At 37.5% G+C, this 17,170-nt stretch overlaps 1 protein-coding gene across 1 annotated transcript in view; it reads left to right on the forward strand.

The window, feature by feature from the left end:
* The window catches only part of COL4A3 (collagen type IV alpha 3 chain), a 54,114-nt gene extending 38,841 nt beyond the window's left edge, over positions 1-15,273 (forward strand). The window contains exons 37-52 of the mRNA XM_056498732.1: positions 310-449; positions 1,464-1,590; positions 1,863-1,943; positions 2,530-2,628; positions 3,537-3,587; positions 4,526-4,711; positions 5,371-5,501; positions 5,933-6,005; positions 7,304-7,375; positions 7,497-7,616; positions 8,046-8,144; positions 8,714-8,926; positions 9,564-9,741; positions 10,794-10,908; positions 12,222-12,394; positions 12,644-15,273. Coding sequence (XP_056354707.1) covers positions 310-449; positions 1,464-1,590; positions 1,863-1,943; positions 2,530-2,628; positions 3,537-3,587; positions 4,526-4,711; positions 5,371-5,501; positions 5,933-6,005; positions 7,304-7,375; positions 7,497-7,616; positions 8,046-8,144; positions 8,714-8,926; positions 9,564-9,741; positions 10,794-10,908; positions 12,222-12,394; positions 12,644-12,728 — 1,943 coding nt within the window. The 3' untranslated portion in view covers positions 12,729-15,273. The remainder of the gene's footprint in view (positions 1-309; positions 450-1,463; positions 1,591-1,862; positions 1,944-2,529; positions 2,629-3,536; positions 3,588-4,525; positions 4,712-5,370; positions 5,502-5,932; positions 6,006-7,303; positions 7,376-7,496; positions 7,617-8,045; positions 8,145-8,713; positions 8,927-9,563; positions 9,742-10,793; positions 10,909-12,221; positions 12,395-12,643) is intronic.
* Positions 15,274-17,170: the final 1,897 nt, after the last annotated feature.

Raw genomic sequence — 17,170 nt, forward strand, 5'->3', positions numbered from 1 at the left:
AGCTGTTATTGTCAGCACAACACACAATACTTAGACTGGGATTTATTCTTTAGTATCCATAGACTTACCTCTATCTCAGCATTTGCTTAACTTGCAGAATGCAAGTATAAATTCTTATAAATTTTATATATTGTTACATGTTTATATATTGTTACATGTAAGAACCTCTTTTTAGAAGTAAAATCACAGTTCAAATTACTTTAATGAAGAATTAATATCTCTATATATAAGCAATAGCTCACAAAACATGAGGTGTGAAATGCAATTATAACCCTTTTAAGAATGGTATCAGTATTGGTATTTTTCCAGGTCCAAAAGGCCAGAAAGGATCTCCAGGCTTTCCAGGACCATCAGGTGACCCTGGTCCACCAGGCTATGGTGGCTTTCCAGGTGACAAAGGAGATCCTGGGTACCCATCTGCTGGGCCTGCAGGAGAACCTGGTCCAAAGGTATAAAGGCAGTGGAAAAATTTTCTTGTTAGTCAGAGCCTTTCACTGTAGAAACAGAGCAACAACATGTAAGCAAGAGCTGCAGAGTTTGCAGAAATAGATGATTTGTTAGTGGTAAGAAAGACGAAAATTCTATTGTGTTATTACTCATGAGAAATTTTTTATTTCATTGTATTTCACTTCTTTTGTGCAACAATTTCTTATTTATAAAGATGAAATATCTTGAAGTAACTTGCTTTCTGTAAAAGTTCCTAATTCATTAAAAACAAGAATGTTAAAAAGTACATAAAAACCCCATCTTAGCAAATGCAAAAGTTTGGTAATCTAAACTTGTACTGTTTGATTTTGATAATGTGGTAATATCCTTTCACAAGATTTTATTTTATTTTTTAGTAATGTGTATTATATTCAGTATATGTCATGTTTGGTTTTATATATATATATATTGTTAAGAACAAAGCAGTGTTTTTAAGTTAGATCAGTTGGAAAGTTTAACTCCACATGCACTGGTTGTTAAATAACTGGAAGTCTTTTTACCTCTGAGATCAGATCATCTGAAATGCATGGCTGAGGTTGTAAATCCCACTATAAATCCTGTAATCTTTCTAAATGGTTTGTTTATTTTCAATATCAGCTGCGTAGCCCCAATGAGATTACTGTCAAAAAAGTTAGTAGGAATTAAAAGGAAAAAAATTGCATTGCAGTATTTTGTATAGCTGCATATTACCTAAGGAATGGATGTTTAGATCAAAAGAAGAGCTGGTAGAATAAAACTGACGGGAAATCTGTGCCAGGGAAAAATATCTAAAAACAACCTGGCTTGTAAAGGCTAAAAATAGATCTTAGTTATGGCTAAAAGAACAGTGGTATTATGAGAATACCTCGTATTTAGTCTGCTTTGGTTTTTGTCTGAAAATATTAATGAAACTTGATTACAGGTACTTAACCTTTAAAATTGCATGTGATTTTTCTATTCTTAATGTGATTCTTTACCCATGTGTATGCAAATCTCAGGGAGATCCAGGTCCCCCAGGAGTTTTTGGCAGCAAAGGAGAAAAGGGCTCTGAGGGCCATCCAGGACTTACAGGAGTACCAGGACCACGTGGGATCAGAGGGGAAACTGGAGGTGCAGGAATCCCAGGTATGGGGTACTTTTGGAGGGATGGTGAGCTGGTGATGTGATTGTAGAAGATAATTCCTCCAACTGCACAGAGTGCTTGGGGTGGCACACTGATTTATATTGCCTGCTGTAAACCTCAACAGCTCCTTTGTGGTCAGGGCAGCCAGGACAGCTTGTGTCACCTGGAGAACTTTTGCAGCTGGCCGAAGCAGAAACAACAGCAAAGCTCTTAAACTGAGTCTGGATCTAGGGGTGATGCCAATTCCCCTCTGCCACATTCTTTCTTCTTACAGGGAAGAGTGGACCCCCTGGAGATATGGGTGATAAAGCACGCCAGGGCCGCCCAGGACAGCCAGGAGTCCCAGGCCCTCCTGGTATGGTATATAGCATCTCTCCTAAATCACTGCCCTGGATTTGGGATTTCAGTTCAGTTTCAGGCTTTCTTTACCTCCATTGAACAGCCCCTTTTCAATGTTATGAGTTCAGCTGAGGCAAAAGGTTTTAATTTTGTTTCACTACTGGAAAGCTTTTTGCCTTTTTTGTTTATAAGCACATATCCAAAGATCTCAAGATCCACAGATTTATAAGAAAGGCTTAGGTTCTTTAGGTTCTACCTCCTATAAGACAATAATAAGCTAAGTTTTAAGTAGATGAAGAGAAGAAAATTAACTGGAGTAGAAAGAGACAGAGCTGTAGTTTTCTGCTAAAGCAACAGTACTAAAACAATTTAAAGTATACCTCAGGGGCAGTGTGCATATGCATTGAAAACTTTATTATGTGTGTGAAAATAGTGGGAGTGTTAAATCCAGCAAAGTCCAGTGAGCTCAATACAAGCTATATGCTGTTCTATACCAGTACAGCTACCCCTACCTTTGAAGTAGCTGAGCTAATTAAATTTTAATAAAGGGGAGTCAAATCTTCTCACTGCAAAATTACGTTGTGGTCCATTGTAATTCACAGGTGCCGTTGGAGTCCCAGGAAAACATGGACTTGTTGGTGAAAGGGGTACTCAAGGTCAGGATGGTATGCCTGGTCCCCCAGGAGTAAAGGGAGAACCAGGTAACACCAGGGAAATATTTTCATTCTACTTTACAACAGGGTTTTTTTCTGTAATTATAGTGACAAGGATTATTTGGGAAAGATTACTAAGGAGCTTCTGTGGACCTAAAGCTAAGTTTATAAGTAGAAGGTTTTATATGTTTTTTATGTAATTTTTGTATATGCTGACAACAACCCAAGTGCTTTAGAAATGCTCTATTCAACATGTGTTGTAATGTCACCTAAAAATGTTCATGTCTGCAAGAGTCAAAGTACTGCTGTTAACAGTTCTTATGGGTTTAATCTCAAAGAGATTAAAAGAACCAAAATCCTTTCAAAGGAGTCTTCTCTCCTACATGAATATAAAATAAAAGGAGTCACAGTGTTTCCCTGCATGAAAAGTGAAAGCTTCCATGACCTAAGCTTTGGGTTGTGAAACCTTTCATTTAAAAGTCACTCCTGATGTTTTCAATGTTCAGGTAGATTTAGTCCTATACTGAATTCTGACAGAATTTTGATAGGAACTTTGCATGTTAGTATCAAGAAGATACTGAGGGTGCATCCATAGTATTTAGAAAGTTTTTTTATGTTAACTTTAAAGTAATCACTGTTAACTGTAGGTATTTACATTTATTTTTCTATTTTTCCTAATAACTAAATTAAATGCAGATTTTTTGGGTTTTTTTCTCTGAAAAGAAAGAAAAAGCTTCTTTTTGTAGAAGGTACCTCAAATAAGATTGACCAATAAGAGCTCCTCTTATAAAAAAACTTAAAAATTTGTGGGTTTATACAGAAGAAATTGAAATAATACAGTTTTAATTTGCATACAACTAAACTCTACCTTTCTGAAAAAATGTATGAAATATTAGGAAACTGTTTTCTAAAAAATATTTCGGACTTTGAGTGTAATGTGACCTCATATTTTACAGGACCACCAGGGAGAGGGATCCCTGGTGTTCGAGGTTTTCCTGGACGTAGAGGTGAGTTGTCTTTTTAGAAAACAGCAGCTTAATTTTTAAATGCCAGAACCATCATCAAGTCCCCTCCTGCTTTCAGGTGCTTGAAATGGCACTAAGAGTGTCAGAGGAAATCAAGAGTGATTCTGTGCCTTTGATCAGTGGGTTTGGTCCTATATATTAAATGTCAAGAGTTGTTGCTTGTAAAGTGTAGATTGTTGTAAAAGGGATATAAAGAAGCTGACTTCTGTGGTCTTGTGAAGGTGACATACACATTCTAGAGCTTTTGAAATTTTATTGTGATACATAATTTGATTAACAGTATGCTTTTATGAAAACAAGATATTTCTGAATAATAAGCATACTTTGAGAAAGACGCAGTGGTTGCATTTTAATTTCGTTCATCTTCCCTTTTATATTTATAAACAGAAGGGACTCTTCCTATTTTTGAGGTTTTACATTGTATTTCTAGTGCTGGTAGAAGTCCATTAATTTGCTTTACTTTAAAAAAGTAAAATTAAAGCACTCTAAGATTGACTTCAGAACAATATCCTTTTGGAACAGTCTCTTATTTTGTTGTATTCATATTGATGCTTCCAGCTCGGTTTTAGTTTAAAGGATTTGTTAGTTCTGATGCAAAAAATAAGTATTTCTTCAACTTATTCTTCAATAAATATTCCCTTCTCTGATCTGTTTATCCTCCCTTCAAGTTTATTCAAGCAATCTGTGGAGTAGGTTTTTTTTATATTTGTGGGGTTTTTTTAGATTAAAAGAAATGGTGTGTACTTTGCTGTTTTCTCACAACTATTTTGCTTTAGGGCAGCCAGCTGGCTTTGGGGACTTCTCAGTACTAAAAACAAGGGCTGAATTCCACCTTTGCCATATAGGAAATGCATATTCAGAGTTGTCATATCACCTTACTGTCTACAGCCTTCTCCACATGTCACATTCACACTTTGCAGGAATCAAAGGAGACATGGGACTGCCTGGTTTTCCTGGGCCTCCAGGTGTGAAAGGTCATCAGGGAGATCAAGGACCCATTGGACCTCCTGGCTTTGTGGGGTTACCTGGATTTCAAGGTGCCACAGGCATGGCAGTCACTGGCCAGAAGGGGAACAGAGGTATTCCTGGTGCACATGGAAGACCAGGTGTGTTATTGGAACTCCTTATTTGTCTGAAAGGATATACTGATAATTGAAAGTAGAAGTCAGCCTATCCAGAATTCAAGGTTGAAAGGGGTATTCCACCAAGAGAGTTTCATAATTAAAGAGGTCCCTTTAGCAGTTAATGCAATATTACCATTGCAAACAATTATGATCTATGCAGTGACACTTAAATTAAAATAATTCTATGCCTTCAAGTCCACCTAATTGCATTATCTTGCTTTCCTCCCATGTGATTGGTAGGGCAGCTGAGATCCACCTTTAACAAAGTGAGATACATAAGTGGCACTTAGGGACATGGTTTAGTGAGGACATGGCAGTGTTAGATTGTTTACAGTTGGACTCGATGATCCTAAAGGTCTTTTCCAATGTAAATGATTCTGTGATTCCAGACTTAACTACAACTGGAGGATGTTAAAAAACATGTAGTGTTAATGAGTACTGTAAGTTTTGATCTTAGATTAAATTAGCAAGCTAGGAAAAACTTTGGTTTTTTTTAAAAAGTGTGTGTAGTTTCTTGGAAATCACTGAGGTGATAAACATGAGTGGCATTACGGGGCCACTGAATGTTGCACTCTGTTTTGTGTAATCTATGTGAAAAGCTGTTGGCAGAAGTCTTCATTTATTCTGATGTTTCTGTATAGGTGCTCCTGGTTTTCCAGGCCTTCCTGGTCTTTCCACTCTCAGCATGAAAGGAAGCAAAGGTGTCCGAGGGGCAGATGGAATACCAGGGCCAAGGGGCCCAGCCGGTGACATTGGCCCTCCTGGTCCCAAAGTCAGTGAAAGAAATATTGCTTCTCCCTTACTGCACTGATAGTCTGCTCTTACCATGAAAATAATACCCATGAAAATACCCTCCAAAATCTCAAAACAAACAACAAACCCAAATAAACATCTCTCACCCATTTTCACAAAAACACCTTGTAATAGAGGAAATACCAAATATTTATGAGATGCAGGTTTTATGGACTTAAGAGAATCAATAAGAATTGGGTTTTTAATTCCTGGTATGTCATTTCTTTGGCTGTTCTGTATTAAAGGATAATATGAACAATAATATGACTATTTCTAACATGCTTAAAAGTGGAGCAATAGTTCTAGCTGCAGCATATTCTGTGAACAAAATGCTTTGAATATTCTGAACAATAATGTATTTCATTGTGTGAAGATGCTGCTCCTGTTTATTACTGATGTCATGTTTTGCAGGGCATAGAAGGTCGATCAGGCTATCCTGGTGCTAGAGGGCACCCTGGATTTCTTGGATTCCCAGGTGTAAAAGGTATTCATGTATTTATTATGTACACTCCTGTGTGCCAAATACAACCATTTATATGTTGAGTTAAAATAGTTTTTGTGTCTGAGGGGTTCTAGAGACATGAGGTTTTGCCATGAAAATCGGGGTGTAAGTCAGGTCTAAATGAAAGCATTCACTATGAGAGTTTTTGTTGAGGTACATGCTCTGGTGGGTCCAAACTTACATTCAGGTGAGGAAGGGCTGACACATCAACAACCTCTATTTCATGCAAATTCAAAATGAGTTTGTCCTTAGTGAGTGATGAGCTGTAAGGACTTTGGCACTGAGTCTGCCAATTGGAAATATCCCACCACTGCTAGAAAATGTGACTTTTTGATAGCCTTTTAGCTACAGAACTCAGTAGCATTTAATCATAATTACAGCACTGGGTCTTCTATTTGCTGTAAGAATAGTTCCAATTATAATCTAATTTACAGTTTATCAGCAGATTAACTGTTACATGTATTGGGTTTATTAATTTTATATTCCTGAGGGTAAGTTTAATCAGTAGCTAGCTAAAAATCCGCTTAATTTAGACAATTTTCTAGTGATTTAAATATGATGTAGGCCTGTATTACATTCTCATTTTTCAATTGCATGATTTAAAGTCACAGGGAATTGTCATTACTGTTTAACCTACCTGTCAGAGATCCATGCTAACTATTGTGCATTTTAAATTTGTTCTAATTGGCAAAGTCACCACACAGTCAGTATTCTTACTTTCTTAAACAACAAACTCATTTCACATATGTCAAATCTCCCAACATGGTATTAAAAATATCTTTTAGTTATTTTTTTATGTTTCAAGCAGAACTGTGGAGCATAATCTGAATGTAACCTCATATTGCGCACAGTGAAAAGAAGTACTTATCAAATTCCTCATCAAAAACTCTACAACTCTCTTAAAGCCTTCAGCATAACTGACAGTAGGGTTAAAGGGAGCTGAACTCCACCTGAAGGCTGCAAATCCAGTGACAAAAACATGTAAGATAGAAAGGACATAATCTAAAGTTGAGAATTTAAATTAGGTCTGTAGATCAACCTTCATATAGACAGGCATGACAGTATCATTTTATAAATTAAATGCACTTGACCTCTAAATTACACAGTTGCAGCAGAGGTGAAGAAACCCACATTTCAAATGAGTCTATAGACTTTACCTATGTGTTACCATTTGGGAACTTTGCATGGACTGTGCAGGACTCTTCAATAAGCCTCTGAAACTTTGACAGTTGTTTTGACATTTTAAACTAGACAGATGTATATTCAATCTTCTCTTTTAGGAGAAAAGGGTAATCAGGGACCCCCAGGACCACAAGGTGCAGAAGGGCCAAGGGGACCAAAAGGCCAGCATGGTAACTAACCCTTCTCCTTCCAATACCAGTTGACTTAGGTTGATTTATTTGGTTTGTTTTGTAGTTTGTTTGCTTTCTCTTAATGTAAAGCAATAGATCTTCATTATATTTTTGTTGCTAGGCCCACCTGGAGTCTCTGGAAAAACATTCTCCATCCCAGGAAGCAAGGGTCCTCCAGGACTGCCAGGAATCCCAGGAACACCAGGTGATCAAGGAGTTCAAGGGATTCCTGGACTACAAGGTGACTTATGTTTTTACCTCTATGCATGTCTGCATGTGCTGCTTAGCAGAACATTTTGTTTTGGTGGAAAAACTCTATAGAAAATTGACATGTCTTTAGAGAGACCTCACCATATTTAAAATTAGCTCTTTGTACCTTGTTAACACCCTAATATTTATAACCTGTCCCATTCCATCTTCCCTCCACTCTTGCAGTGAGTCAGTGAGTACATCCCTCTGCAGTATACTCAATATTTCCTTGAAATCTTCCTGATAGGAAAGATGGTGACACTTAACCCCATAGATAGTTTGAAAACTTAGTAAGTTCATGCTTTTATTCTAATACAGATAGATTTATGTGAGGATTTTAACTTTATTCTTTACCAGTTAATAAAATCTATAATAACTACTGCCATACGCCTCTGGGTTTTTTTTCTTGATTGTAATTTAGGACCTAAAGGAGTAAAAGGTCTACCAGGACGTTTTGGTCATCCAGGTCATCCAGGATTGCCCGGTCCAAAAGGAGACAGGGGATTTCCAGGACAAAGAGGTACAGGAAAGCAGAATCTCTGTTTGACTGGTACTACTGAATTTACAGACAAATCGTACTGCTGATTTCTGTAAATCCTTCCTTTTACATGTATTGAGATTCTGTAATTTGCAGAACCTTTACCGTAGCTTTAGGGACACATGTAAGCACATTCTTAGCTTTTAACACATGCATGTTCACAATTGAAGTAATAATTTACAGAAATATGCCTTGACTGCTCCTCTGTTATTAATCACTTCTATTTAGTCAATTGAAATCTCTAAGTACCAGGGTGCCTTTTTATTACATCAAAATAGAACCATCAGTTTTTATTTAGGCATCACTAAAGGTTTAAGCTTTTAACCTGTGATTCTTTAAAATACCTCACTATTCCGTGAAGCTATGCTGTAAAGCTGCCTGAGCTAGGTCTGAAGGAATTCTTACATCTGTAACAAATACTACCAGTTTTTAAGTTGTATGTTGTTATTGGTAAATTTTTGTTAGTTTTCAAGCAGTTTCACTCATTTGAAAGAAAAGAAAATTCAAACAAAATTATATTACTTGCAGACATCTTTATTTCTCACCCACAGGACAACCTGGATTGATTGGCTTTCCAGGTCTGCAGGGGTTACCTGGATCACCAGGTACTATCGTTGCTGGGCCAACAAGAAAAGGATTTATCTTTACCCGGCATAGTCAGACAACAAAGATTCCTTCATGCCCACATGGGACATCCCAGATCTATGTTGGCTATTCACTGCTTTTTGTACAAGGAAATGAACGAGCACATGGACAAGATCTTGGTACTGTATTGGTAAAAAATTGCAGATTGTTTTCTTAAAGTCCAGTAATGCTAAGTTGTCATGAAACCAAATTTACAGTAAGTGTCTGAGATAAGCATTGGTTTCAACTATCCTTCTCCAGAGTGGTCTGGAGTCAATCCAGGAATCATGGTTTAAAAGACACCTTTCTTGCCTGCACTCTTATAGTCCCTTGGTGATATCCCTAGAGCTTTTGAGGAGGAATTCAGTTACTTACAGATTGATGTCTAGTATAACCTTCACAACATTTGCACAGGGGTTACAGTAACACCATAGGATGTGAAGGAGGATCTTGCAGGTTTTGGAACCTAAGTGGGATGCTTTAGGGTGTGCACAATGTCACCAGAAAGTTTTGTTTAAGCAGCTGAATCCCTGCTACTCTGTGCAGGACTGATACTATTCAAGAATATTGTATTATTTTAACAGATTTTGTTCTTAGCCCTTGTTTAAACCAGAAGCATTTTACTTTCAGATAATTTTACTGTACAGACACTTTTTATAGTTACCAACTGTTTTAATTCTTCCTACAGTAGATTGGGTGCCATCGTGTGTCTCTTCTGCTCACTGCACTAAATTTAATCTCCTATCTGTCACAAACTGCTCCTCTTTTGTCTTCCAGGAACAGCTGGTAGCTGCTTGCAGAGGTTCAGCACCATGCCATTCTTGTTCTGTAGCCCCAATGATGTTTGTAGCTTTGCTTCTCGTAATGACTACTCCTACTGGCTGTCCACCACAGTGGTGATGCCACCAGACATGGCACCCATTTCTGGCAGGGCACTAGAGCCCCAGATAAGCAGGTAAGAGGATAACAATTTTAGCTCTTCTGCCCTGGAACCACAGAGGCATCACAAATTGTTTTAAGTGGCAAATCTTAGGCAAGACCTGCCCATCTCAGCCAGTACAAGCACTGCCTTCAATGGTCTGGTTTTTGATTGTTCACCTATGTATGTCAAATATTCAGTGATATTCTCAAGAAAAGTTAGAATAAAGCTAGGGTCCCACCACAAGGCCTATTGCTGCAGAGCCAACATAAGAAAATGGCACACTGTCCTACTGATTGCAGGGATTGTTTTCTTAAGACCCTATCATTATGGATATTAGAGACAGACTAAAATTAAATAGACAGCTTAGATATTTAGACTTATAGTACAAATCAAGTTCTGTTTTCAATTCTGGATGATATATTTACTGTAGTTGGTGAAGAACATTATAAACTGAGCTGAAGGTTCTCAGATATGAAACACCCTTCTGCAAGTGTGGCCCTTTCTAGTTGCTTAGAATTGCTGAGAAGGATGAAGAACAACTTAAGAGAAAAGTTCTAAAAGCATGAAAGACCTAGAGTAGCAGAATCGAAGGTGGGAAGGCAGGCTTTGTACTCTTATCTTCTGTCCTGCCTTAACCCAATTGTTGCATTCCAGAAGCTCAGCTTCAATTTCCTTATTTAGGAAATAAAGATTACTTTTTCTAATCTTAGCAAATAAACATACAGAAATACAGAATTTTGAACTAAGCCAGAACAACATAAAGTAGTGAGCACATGAAAAAGGTAACATTTTGCTCATTACTAAAGGCAAAATTAAGAAGCTTAAATGTTCTGGATTTACTTCCCATCTTAGAACAGTTTTAGTCTGGTCTTACTAGTAGAGATTGCAAAGCAATTGCAAGGTAAGGTAAATGCGTTACCTTCAATTTACTTACTCCTTACTAAACATAGAAACCTGTGTGAGTAGTAGCATTTATAGCAAGATAATCTATGCCATGAGGTAGCTACCATCCAGAAGGCAGAAGTTTGTCCTGCTTTCGTATTTTCTCTCATGTCTGCACTGAATGTACATGCTTTCCTTCACAGGTGTGTTGTCTGTGAAGGAGCTGCAATGGTAATAGCAGTTCACAGCCAAACTACTGTAGTTCCTGCATGTCCAGATGGCTGGATGTCTCTCTGGAAGGGTTTTTCTTTTGTTATGGTAAGGATATAACAATTTGAATTATTCATTTTATGTCCTCTCATTTTCATTGGTGTTTTCAGCTGTTCATAGCTCATTTTTTTCTTAATAACTGTTGAATTTTTTTTTTTTTTTTTGCTTCTGCCAAAAAGTAGAAAATAATTATATTAATTCTTAAATTCTTATTCCATTCCAAATGCACAGAAACATGTATTCTGATCTGTTCACAAAAATAGGTGGCAGGAGGAAAAGTGGAAAAGATGAGAGAAGTACTAAAGGACTTTAGTCTGACAAAAATAACTGCATGCATTCACTTTCACATGCTATGCTAAGATCTAGGAAACAGTTTTGGGGAGTGGAGCGGTTAAATTGGTCCTGGACACAAAAACATAGAAATAAGTGACCAACTTCCATGCAAGGAAGTTCTTTTAAAAATCAGATTTGATGCTGAACTGCACTGAAAGCTAATCAAAATAAATGCAGAACACTGTCCACAGAACATTTCCTCAGCAATTTTGATGCCATAATTAGATATGAGTGAAGAAAGTTCATAATGTAACTGCAAATTGTGAACTGCTCAGGAGACTAACAGTTTATTTATAATAGGGGATGTAGCATTTAATCTTTCTTACCTATGTTTGTAGGATGTCATAGGGATGCCAGCAAATGAAGGTAGAAGAATTTTAAACCCCTCTTTTTTGCATAATGTAAAGTCTTTTAGGTCTAGGGTGAAATTTTTGTTTCTTCTGTGATTTGGCCTCAGGCAGTAACAATAATAAACTTGGAAAAAAATGAGAGAATTTTTTAGCACTTGATTAAAACAATTTGCTTTTTTCCAACATCAGCAAAGTTAGATGGTATTTTCTAGCCAATTTTAAACTGCTGTAAATTGTTTTAGAGCTACTTCTAAGCATTTACCAACATCAGAGAAGGAAAATACCTTTCCTGCTTTTTGTGTTTGGGAAAATGATCAATGCAACAAAAAATATGAAAACACACTCCCACCAATTTGGTTTATTTGTAGTGTAGTTGCTTTTGTACTCAACTGGACAAAAGCCAGCCTTCTAATCTTTGTACTAGCCAGTTTCATGCATTTCATCAACCTGAAAAGGCCTTTGTAGGGACTTAAAAATGCCATGACTGCTTGAATTTTCAGAAGGCTTCTGTGCTTCATTGTAAGTTTTATCAAATGAATCTGCGTTCATTTTATTTTTTCCCAGATATACCACAGAACATATGGTATGTTTTAGAAAGAGGTTTGTTTTTGTTTTTTTGCCTGCAGTTTACTAAAAGCTGATGGACAAGTTCTCATCAAAATGTTTTGGTGGTTACAGTACACAAGTGCCGGCTCAGAAGCTTCTGGCCAAGCATTGGCATCTCCTGGATCTTGTCTGGAAGAATTTCGGGCTGTCCCGTTTATAGAGTGCCATGGCAGGGGGACGTGCAACTACTACACAAATTCCTACAGTTTCTGGTTGGCATCATTAAATCCAAGAAGAATGTTCAGGTAAACTGTACTTCTCTGCATCCCAGTGCCCAAGGAGACAATAAATGGCTGCAAAACCTCTGGGGGCTTCCTCTGTAATCCCCTTCAGGTTAGGCACCCCTCTTTGTTAGGTGCAGGGTCATTCTCGTAACACACAGATGTCTGAGCCAAGAATGTCAAGGTTGTTGTCAGTAATTCCATATCCAAAGTCTCATTGTCTCTCCCTGTTTTTTAAAGAAAAAACATGAATGTTTGGGTTTTTTCTTCTAGGAGACCTGTGCCACAGACTTTGAAAGCAGGACAACTAGAAAATATCATCAGTCGTTGTCAGGTCTGCATGAGGAGACCAATCTAAACAGTGGCCACTCTTCACAGAACATGAAACTCTGATTTATGACAAAGAATTGCCTAACTCTGAAGAGCTATAATTTATTAAAGTCCAGCTGCATCTGGAAAGAAAATTATAAATTGCCAGTGCAGCACTGTGGTGAGGTAGGGCAACAGTTTGACTTTTTGTCTTTGGCAAATGACAAAGCACTTTGTTGGAGGAAGTCTGTAATGGCATCTGCAAGGGCATCTGCTGAACCTTGTCATTTCTGAGCCACATCTTCACCATTAAACAACAGCATCACCAGATCTTTAATGAGAGATGTCAATGCTGCCTTGTGTCATGTGCTTCTCAAAGGGCAAGACAAACTAAACGCTCCTGTATCAGCTTACATATGTTCAGTGTTCCAAGTGGATATCATTTAAGATGACAGTCTGGCACTTATGAGAGATAGGGTTCAATAGGAAATATTTTCAGTGCACTTTTAACTATATAATGATTCATTAAGAGTTGTTTTGGTTTGGTTTTCTTGTCTAATAAACAAGTATCTCCCCACGTACCTCACCCTTCCTCTGGCTGGCAAAAAGGAATACAAAGCTTTTTGTATCACTGTGATGATAATGGTGCTTGACTGGCCAGAGAGGGAGAACAGCAGGCACTGGGCAGGCAGGACAGTGGTGACAGGCGCTGGCTGTGTGCTCCAGAGTGACTGTGGCTAAGGGCTGACTGAAGCAAGTGTTAGAAAGTTTTCTTTAGATTCCATGGCCTTTGACACAGATCATGCAATCTTTGAGTTCTTCAAAGTTGGAAGTATTGGGCCTCTATTATCATCACATGCTTTTTTCTCTCCTGAAGAAAAATACTATTTACCATATAATTTGGGATTTTGTTAGCATTAACAATTACTGTATGGCTCGAGGGCTCCCATGGCATTGTCAGGTTATTACACATCCCTCAGGATGTGATTCCTAACAAAATCTATATTTCCCTTTTACAGCATTTCTTATTTAATATTTATCACAAATTGTATTCTGTATTTAAATATTTAGCATGCATATCTGCAAATGAAACCATTATTCCATTCAGATAAATGTATGCATCCAGAATTTTTAAAAAGACTGATATTTAAATTGTACCATCTAAGCACTGACTTATATACAAGAGAATCCAACTGTAAATGAACATAATACTTGAAAAGCACTTTCATTTGCTGATATGAATTATATAAAATTGTAGCTCTGAGGTTTTTTTTTAAATATTTATAACATTGCACTTGCAAGGCTATTTAAAATTGTAATGTTGACATTTTAAATGTTAATATTTTTTAATACTTGCACAATTTATCAGAATTTCAGTATTTAGTGTTACAGAAGCAGTCTAATTCATCTGAATAGTTCTGTAAATGCACCATTTTAAATGTAGGGTCTAGAAATTCAGTGAAATTACCAGGATTTCTCATTTAGATGTTTTTTTAAGCCAGTGAAATTTTATATTGTTTCTGTTAAAATACTTGCATTGTGTTTGTCACACTGTTTGAATTTTCAGCGTTAACCTAACTAAGAAAAGATTTTGTCTGTGTTCCATGCCAGTTTCTTATGATGGAGCTAATGTGAAGATACCATTTAAATGAACTGAATTGATCTTTAAAAATTATTGTTTGCTTGAACAGTCAAAGTAATTCTGTTTGCAAGGTATAATTGTGAATTTACAGGGTTTTATGAAGAATCTCTTTGCAGATGCACTACTGATAAGAAGGTATTAATGTCAAGTTAATAATTAATCTTTCATTTGAGTCAAGCCTGGGGTTGGGGTTATCTTCCTTAAAACTATCACATATTAGACTTTTCCATAAACTGAAGTTTGCTTTAAATACTCAAAGATAAAAACCACACCTGTTGCTTGGTAGGTTGTTGGGGTTCTAGGGGTTTCTGTTTTTCATTAAGGCTCATTGCAATCATCCAAAGGTGTTGTAACAACACAGAATCGATGACTGTGGAGACTTTAACATAAAACTTGCTAGTAAAATGCAAATGTGAGTACCTGAGGCTGAAGTCTGCTGGAAATGTGTAAAGTAGAGAATAATGTGTAAGGAGAAGGGAATGGATTGTTGCTTTAAAGTCCAAAGGTAAGTTACAGATAATTATGTCTCATAGTATAGCATATAACTAGAAGTTTTGCCTCGTTCCTGGTTTTGGATTCCACTGCTCACTTTTTGTGTGGCCTTCAACAAGTTACTAAAGAAAGATATTGATAAATAGCTCTAGATTTTGAGTGCTCAAAATGAGTCTTTCTTTCAAAAGCATGAAATACAACTGCAGGGACCCATGTTCATCAAGCCTGGCATAATACAAGCTAGACACTGGAAATCAAAGAAAAAGTTGATATTAACTTCTCACTCCAGCTGCAGATCGTTTTACTTCCCTACTGCTAGTGATTGTTGTGAGGATTAGTTAACTGATGTCTTTAAATGCTTTGGGAGCCTTAACAGGAAAGTGCTGATGAGGTGCAAGCTGTTAATAAATTGTACTGAAAGAATGGACGCATGAGAAATTGGGAATAATGAGCGGCTAAATGCAGCCAAATAAAAATATTTTGACTAAATAAAATACCCATTTCTATGTTGGCTTTTTTTTTTTCCCTTTCCAGTACTAAAGATCTTGTCCGGTACCTGTGCATACCAAGAAAAGTGTTATCTGATTAAAACACAGGGGTGGAGTTTGTCCTCAGAATGACACTCGCACTGTCTGACCTGGACCATGCTCCAAGTTCAGCACTTGAGTGCAAATACCCAAGCTGGGTCTCTGAAAGCCAGCTTTCTTTCTAAATATATTCCTACATAGGATGCTGTGGTGAGCTCGGGTTTTTCTTCTTATCACCTGGTTTGGAGCTGTTCTGGATTCAGTATGAGAATTTACATTGCTAACTGATAATTTATATTGCTAACACGCTGATGGTTAGGTTGTTGCTCAGTAGTCTGGGCAGGAGAGGGATGGCTGTCATCCATGTTTGGTGACAAATCTGGGAGGAAGAATGGCTGGGACAGGTGCCCTGAACTGGCCAAGGGGCAATTCCACACCATAGAACGTCATGCCAGTATATGCACAGGGGAAATTGCCTGGAAAGAGGAGGCTGATGGTGGATCAGGGACCAGCTTGGCATTGGTAAGCAGGGGGTGAGCCATTGTATTGTCATCACTTGTCTTACTTGGGTTTTATCTCCTTCTCCTTTTTATTACAATTAGTAGTAGTAGTATCATCATTATTACTACTTTGTTTTAATTATAGAACCATTCTTATCTCAAGATGAGTTCTATTTTATTTTCTTGATTCTCCTGCCATCCCATGGTGAGGTGGGATGTGGGGAGTGAGTGAGTGGTTGTGTGGTGCTTGGTACAATCAGACTGTGTGCAGTAACCTGAAATTATTATCAAGAGTTCAGCATGAAAATAAGGAAAACAAACCATCAGAACTGTGTTGTATGCAACATGCTTGAGAATGGCATTTAAAATCAGTGATCTAAAAATCAAGGATGGCTGCAGGGAAATCTGCAAACTGCCAAAGTAAGTTCCTTGTGCAAGGACCTGTACACAGTGCAAAAAATGAAAATAACATCCTGAGAGAGGAAGGGATACAGTCTGATGCAATTCTTTCTGCGATGGGACAGATGACAGGGGCCAGGGGCAGTCATGACCCTCTATTGGTAATTCATAATGTGAATACACTAGAAATTCCCACTGGAGCTTTTCTGGAGGATTTCCCATGACTCAGAAAAACTCAACTTGCCTGTGACCACTGAATTTATTAACAATAGTCATGCTCAATGGAACAAAAACAGTCACAAAACTGATCTCAACATAAAATTATATATGGGGAATCACAGTAGAGGAACCATATTTCTAGTGTGCTTGAAGAACCAGTTTTTAGACCATAATTGCTTTGGGGTTTTCTTTAAAAACAAAATCCTTTTGATAGCTTATAAAATGTTAAAGAAGAGGTAAATTGAGGGTTCGACATAGAGAATGATGAGGATTGCCTGGTAAGAATGCTTGGGGCACAGCTCGTGTTACAAGGTGGCCAAGTATAAAAATCAAATGTAAGATCTTAAGGCAACTCCTGTATCCTTCTCAATGTTAGACAACTTTTCATTTAGTAGGAGATCATATTTCTGACCACTTGCCTCTGTAAAACAGTGCTGTTGATGTTTGTGAAAGAGCTGAATCAGGAAGTTGCAAGCCCTTGATCAATACATGCTACTGTGGTGGAACTGCTACACCTTCTGACCTCCAAAACACTGTAACCATAAATCCAAAGATAGGGAAAGCTCGGAGCCTGCTTTCTTATCTTTAAAAATATACTTTATATATATAATAGCATCTTTCATTGTGTTTTTATGTATGGAGTTGGAAAATTGAGTTACACCATGAAGCAGCAGCTGCTCCTCGGTTCTCTGAGAATCAGCCTCAGGAAGGG

This window comes from Oenanthe melanoleuca, chromosome 9 (genome assembly GCF_029582105.1).
Source record: "Oenanthe melanoleuca isolate GR-GAL-2019-014 chromosome 9, OMel1.0, whole genome shotgun sequence".
Taxonomy (NCBI): Eukaryota; Metazoa; Chordata; class Aves; order Passeriformes; family Muscicapidae; genus Oenanthe; species Oenanthe melanoleuca.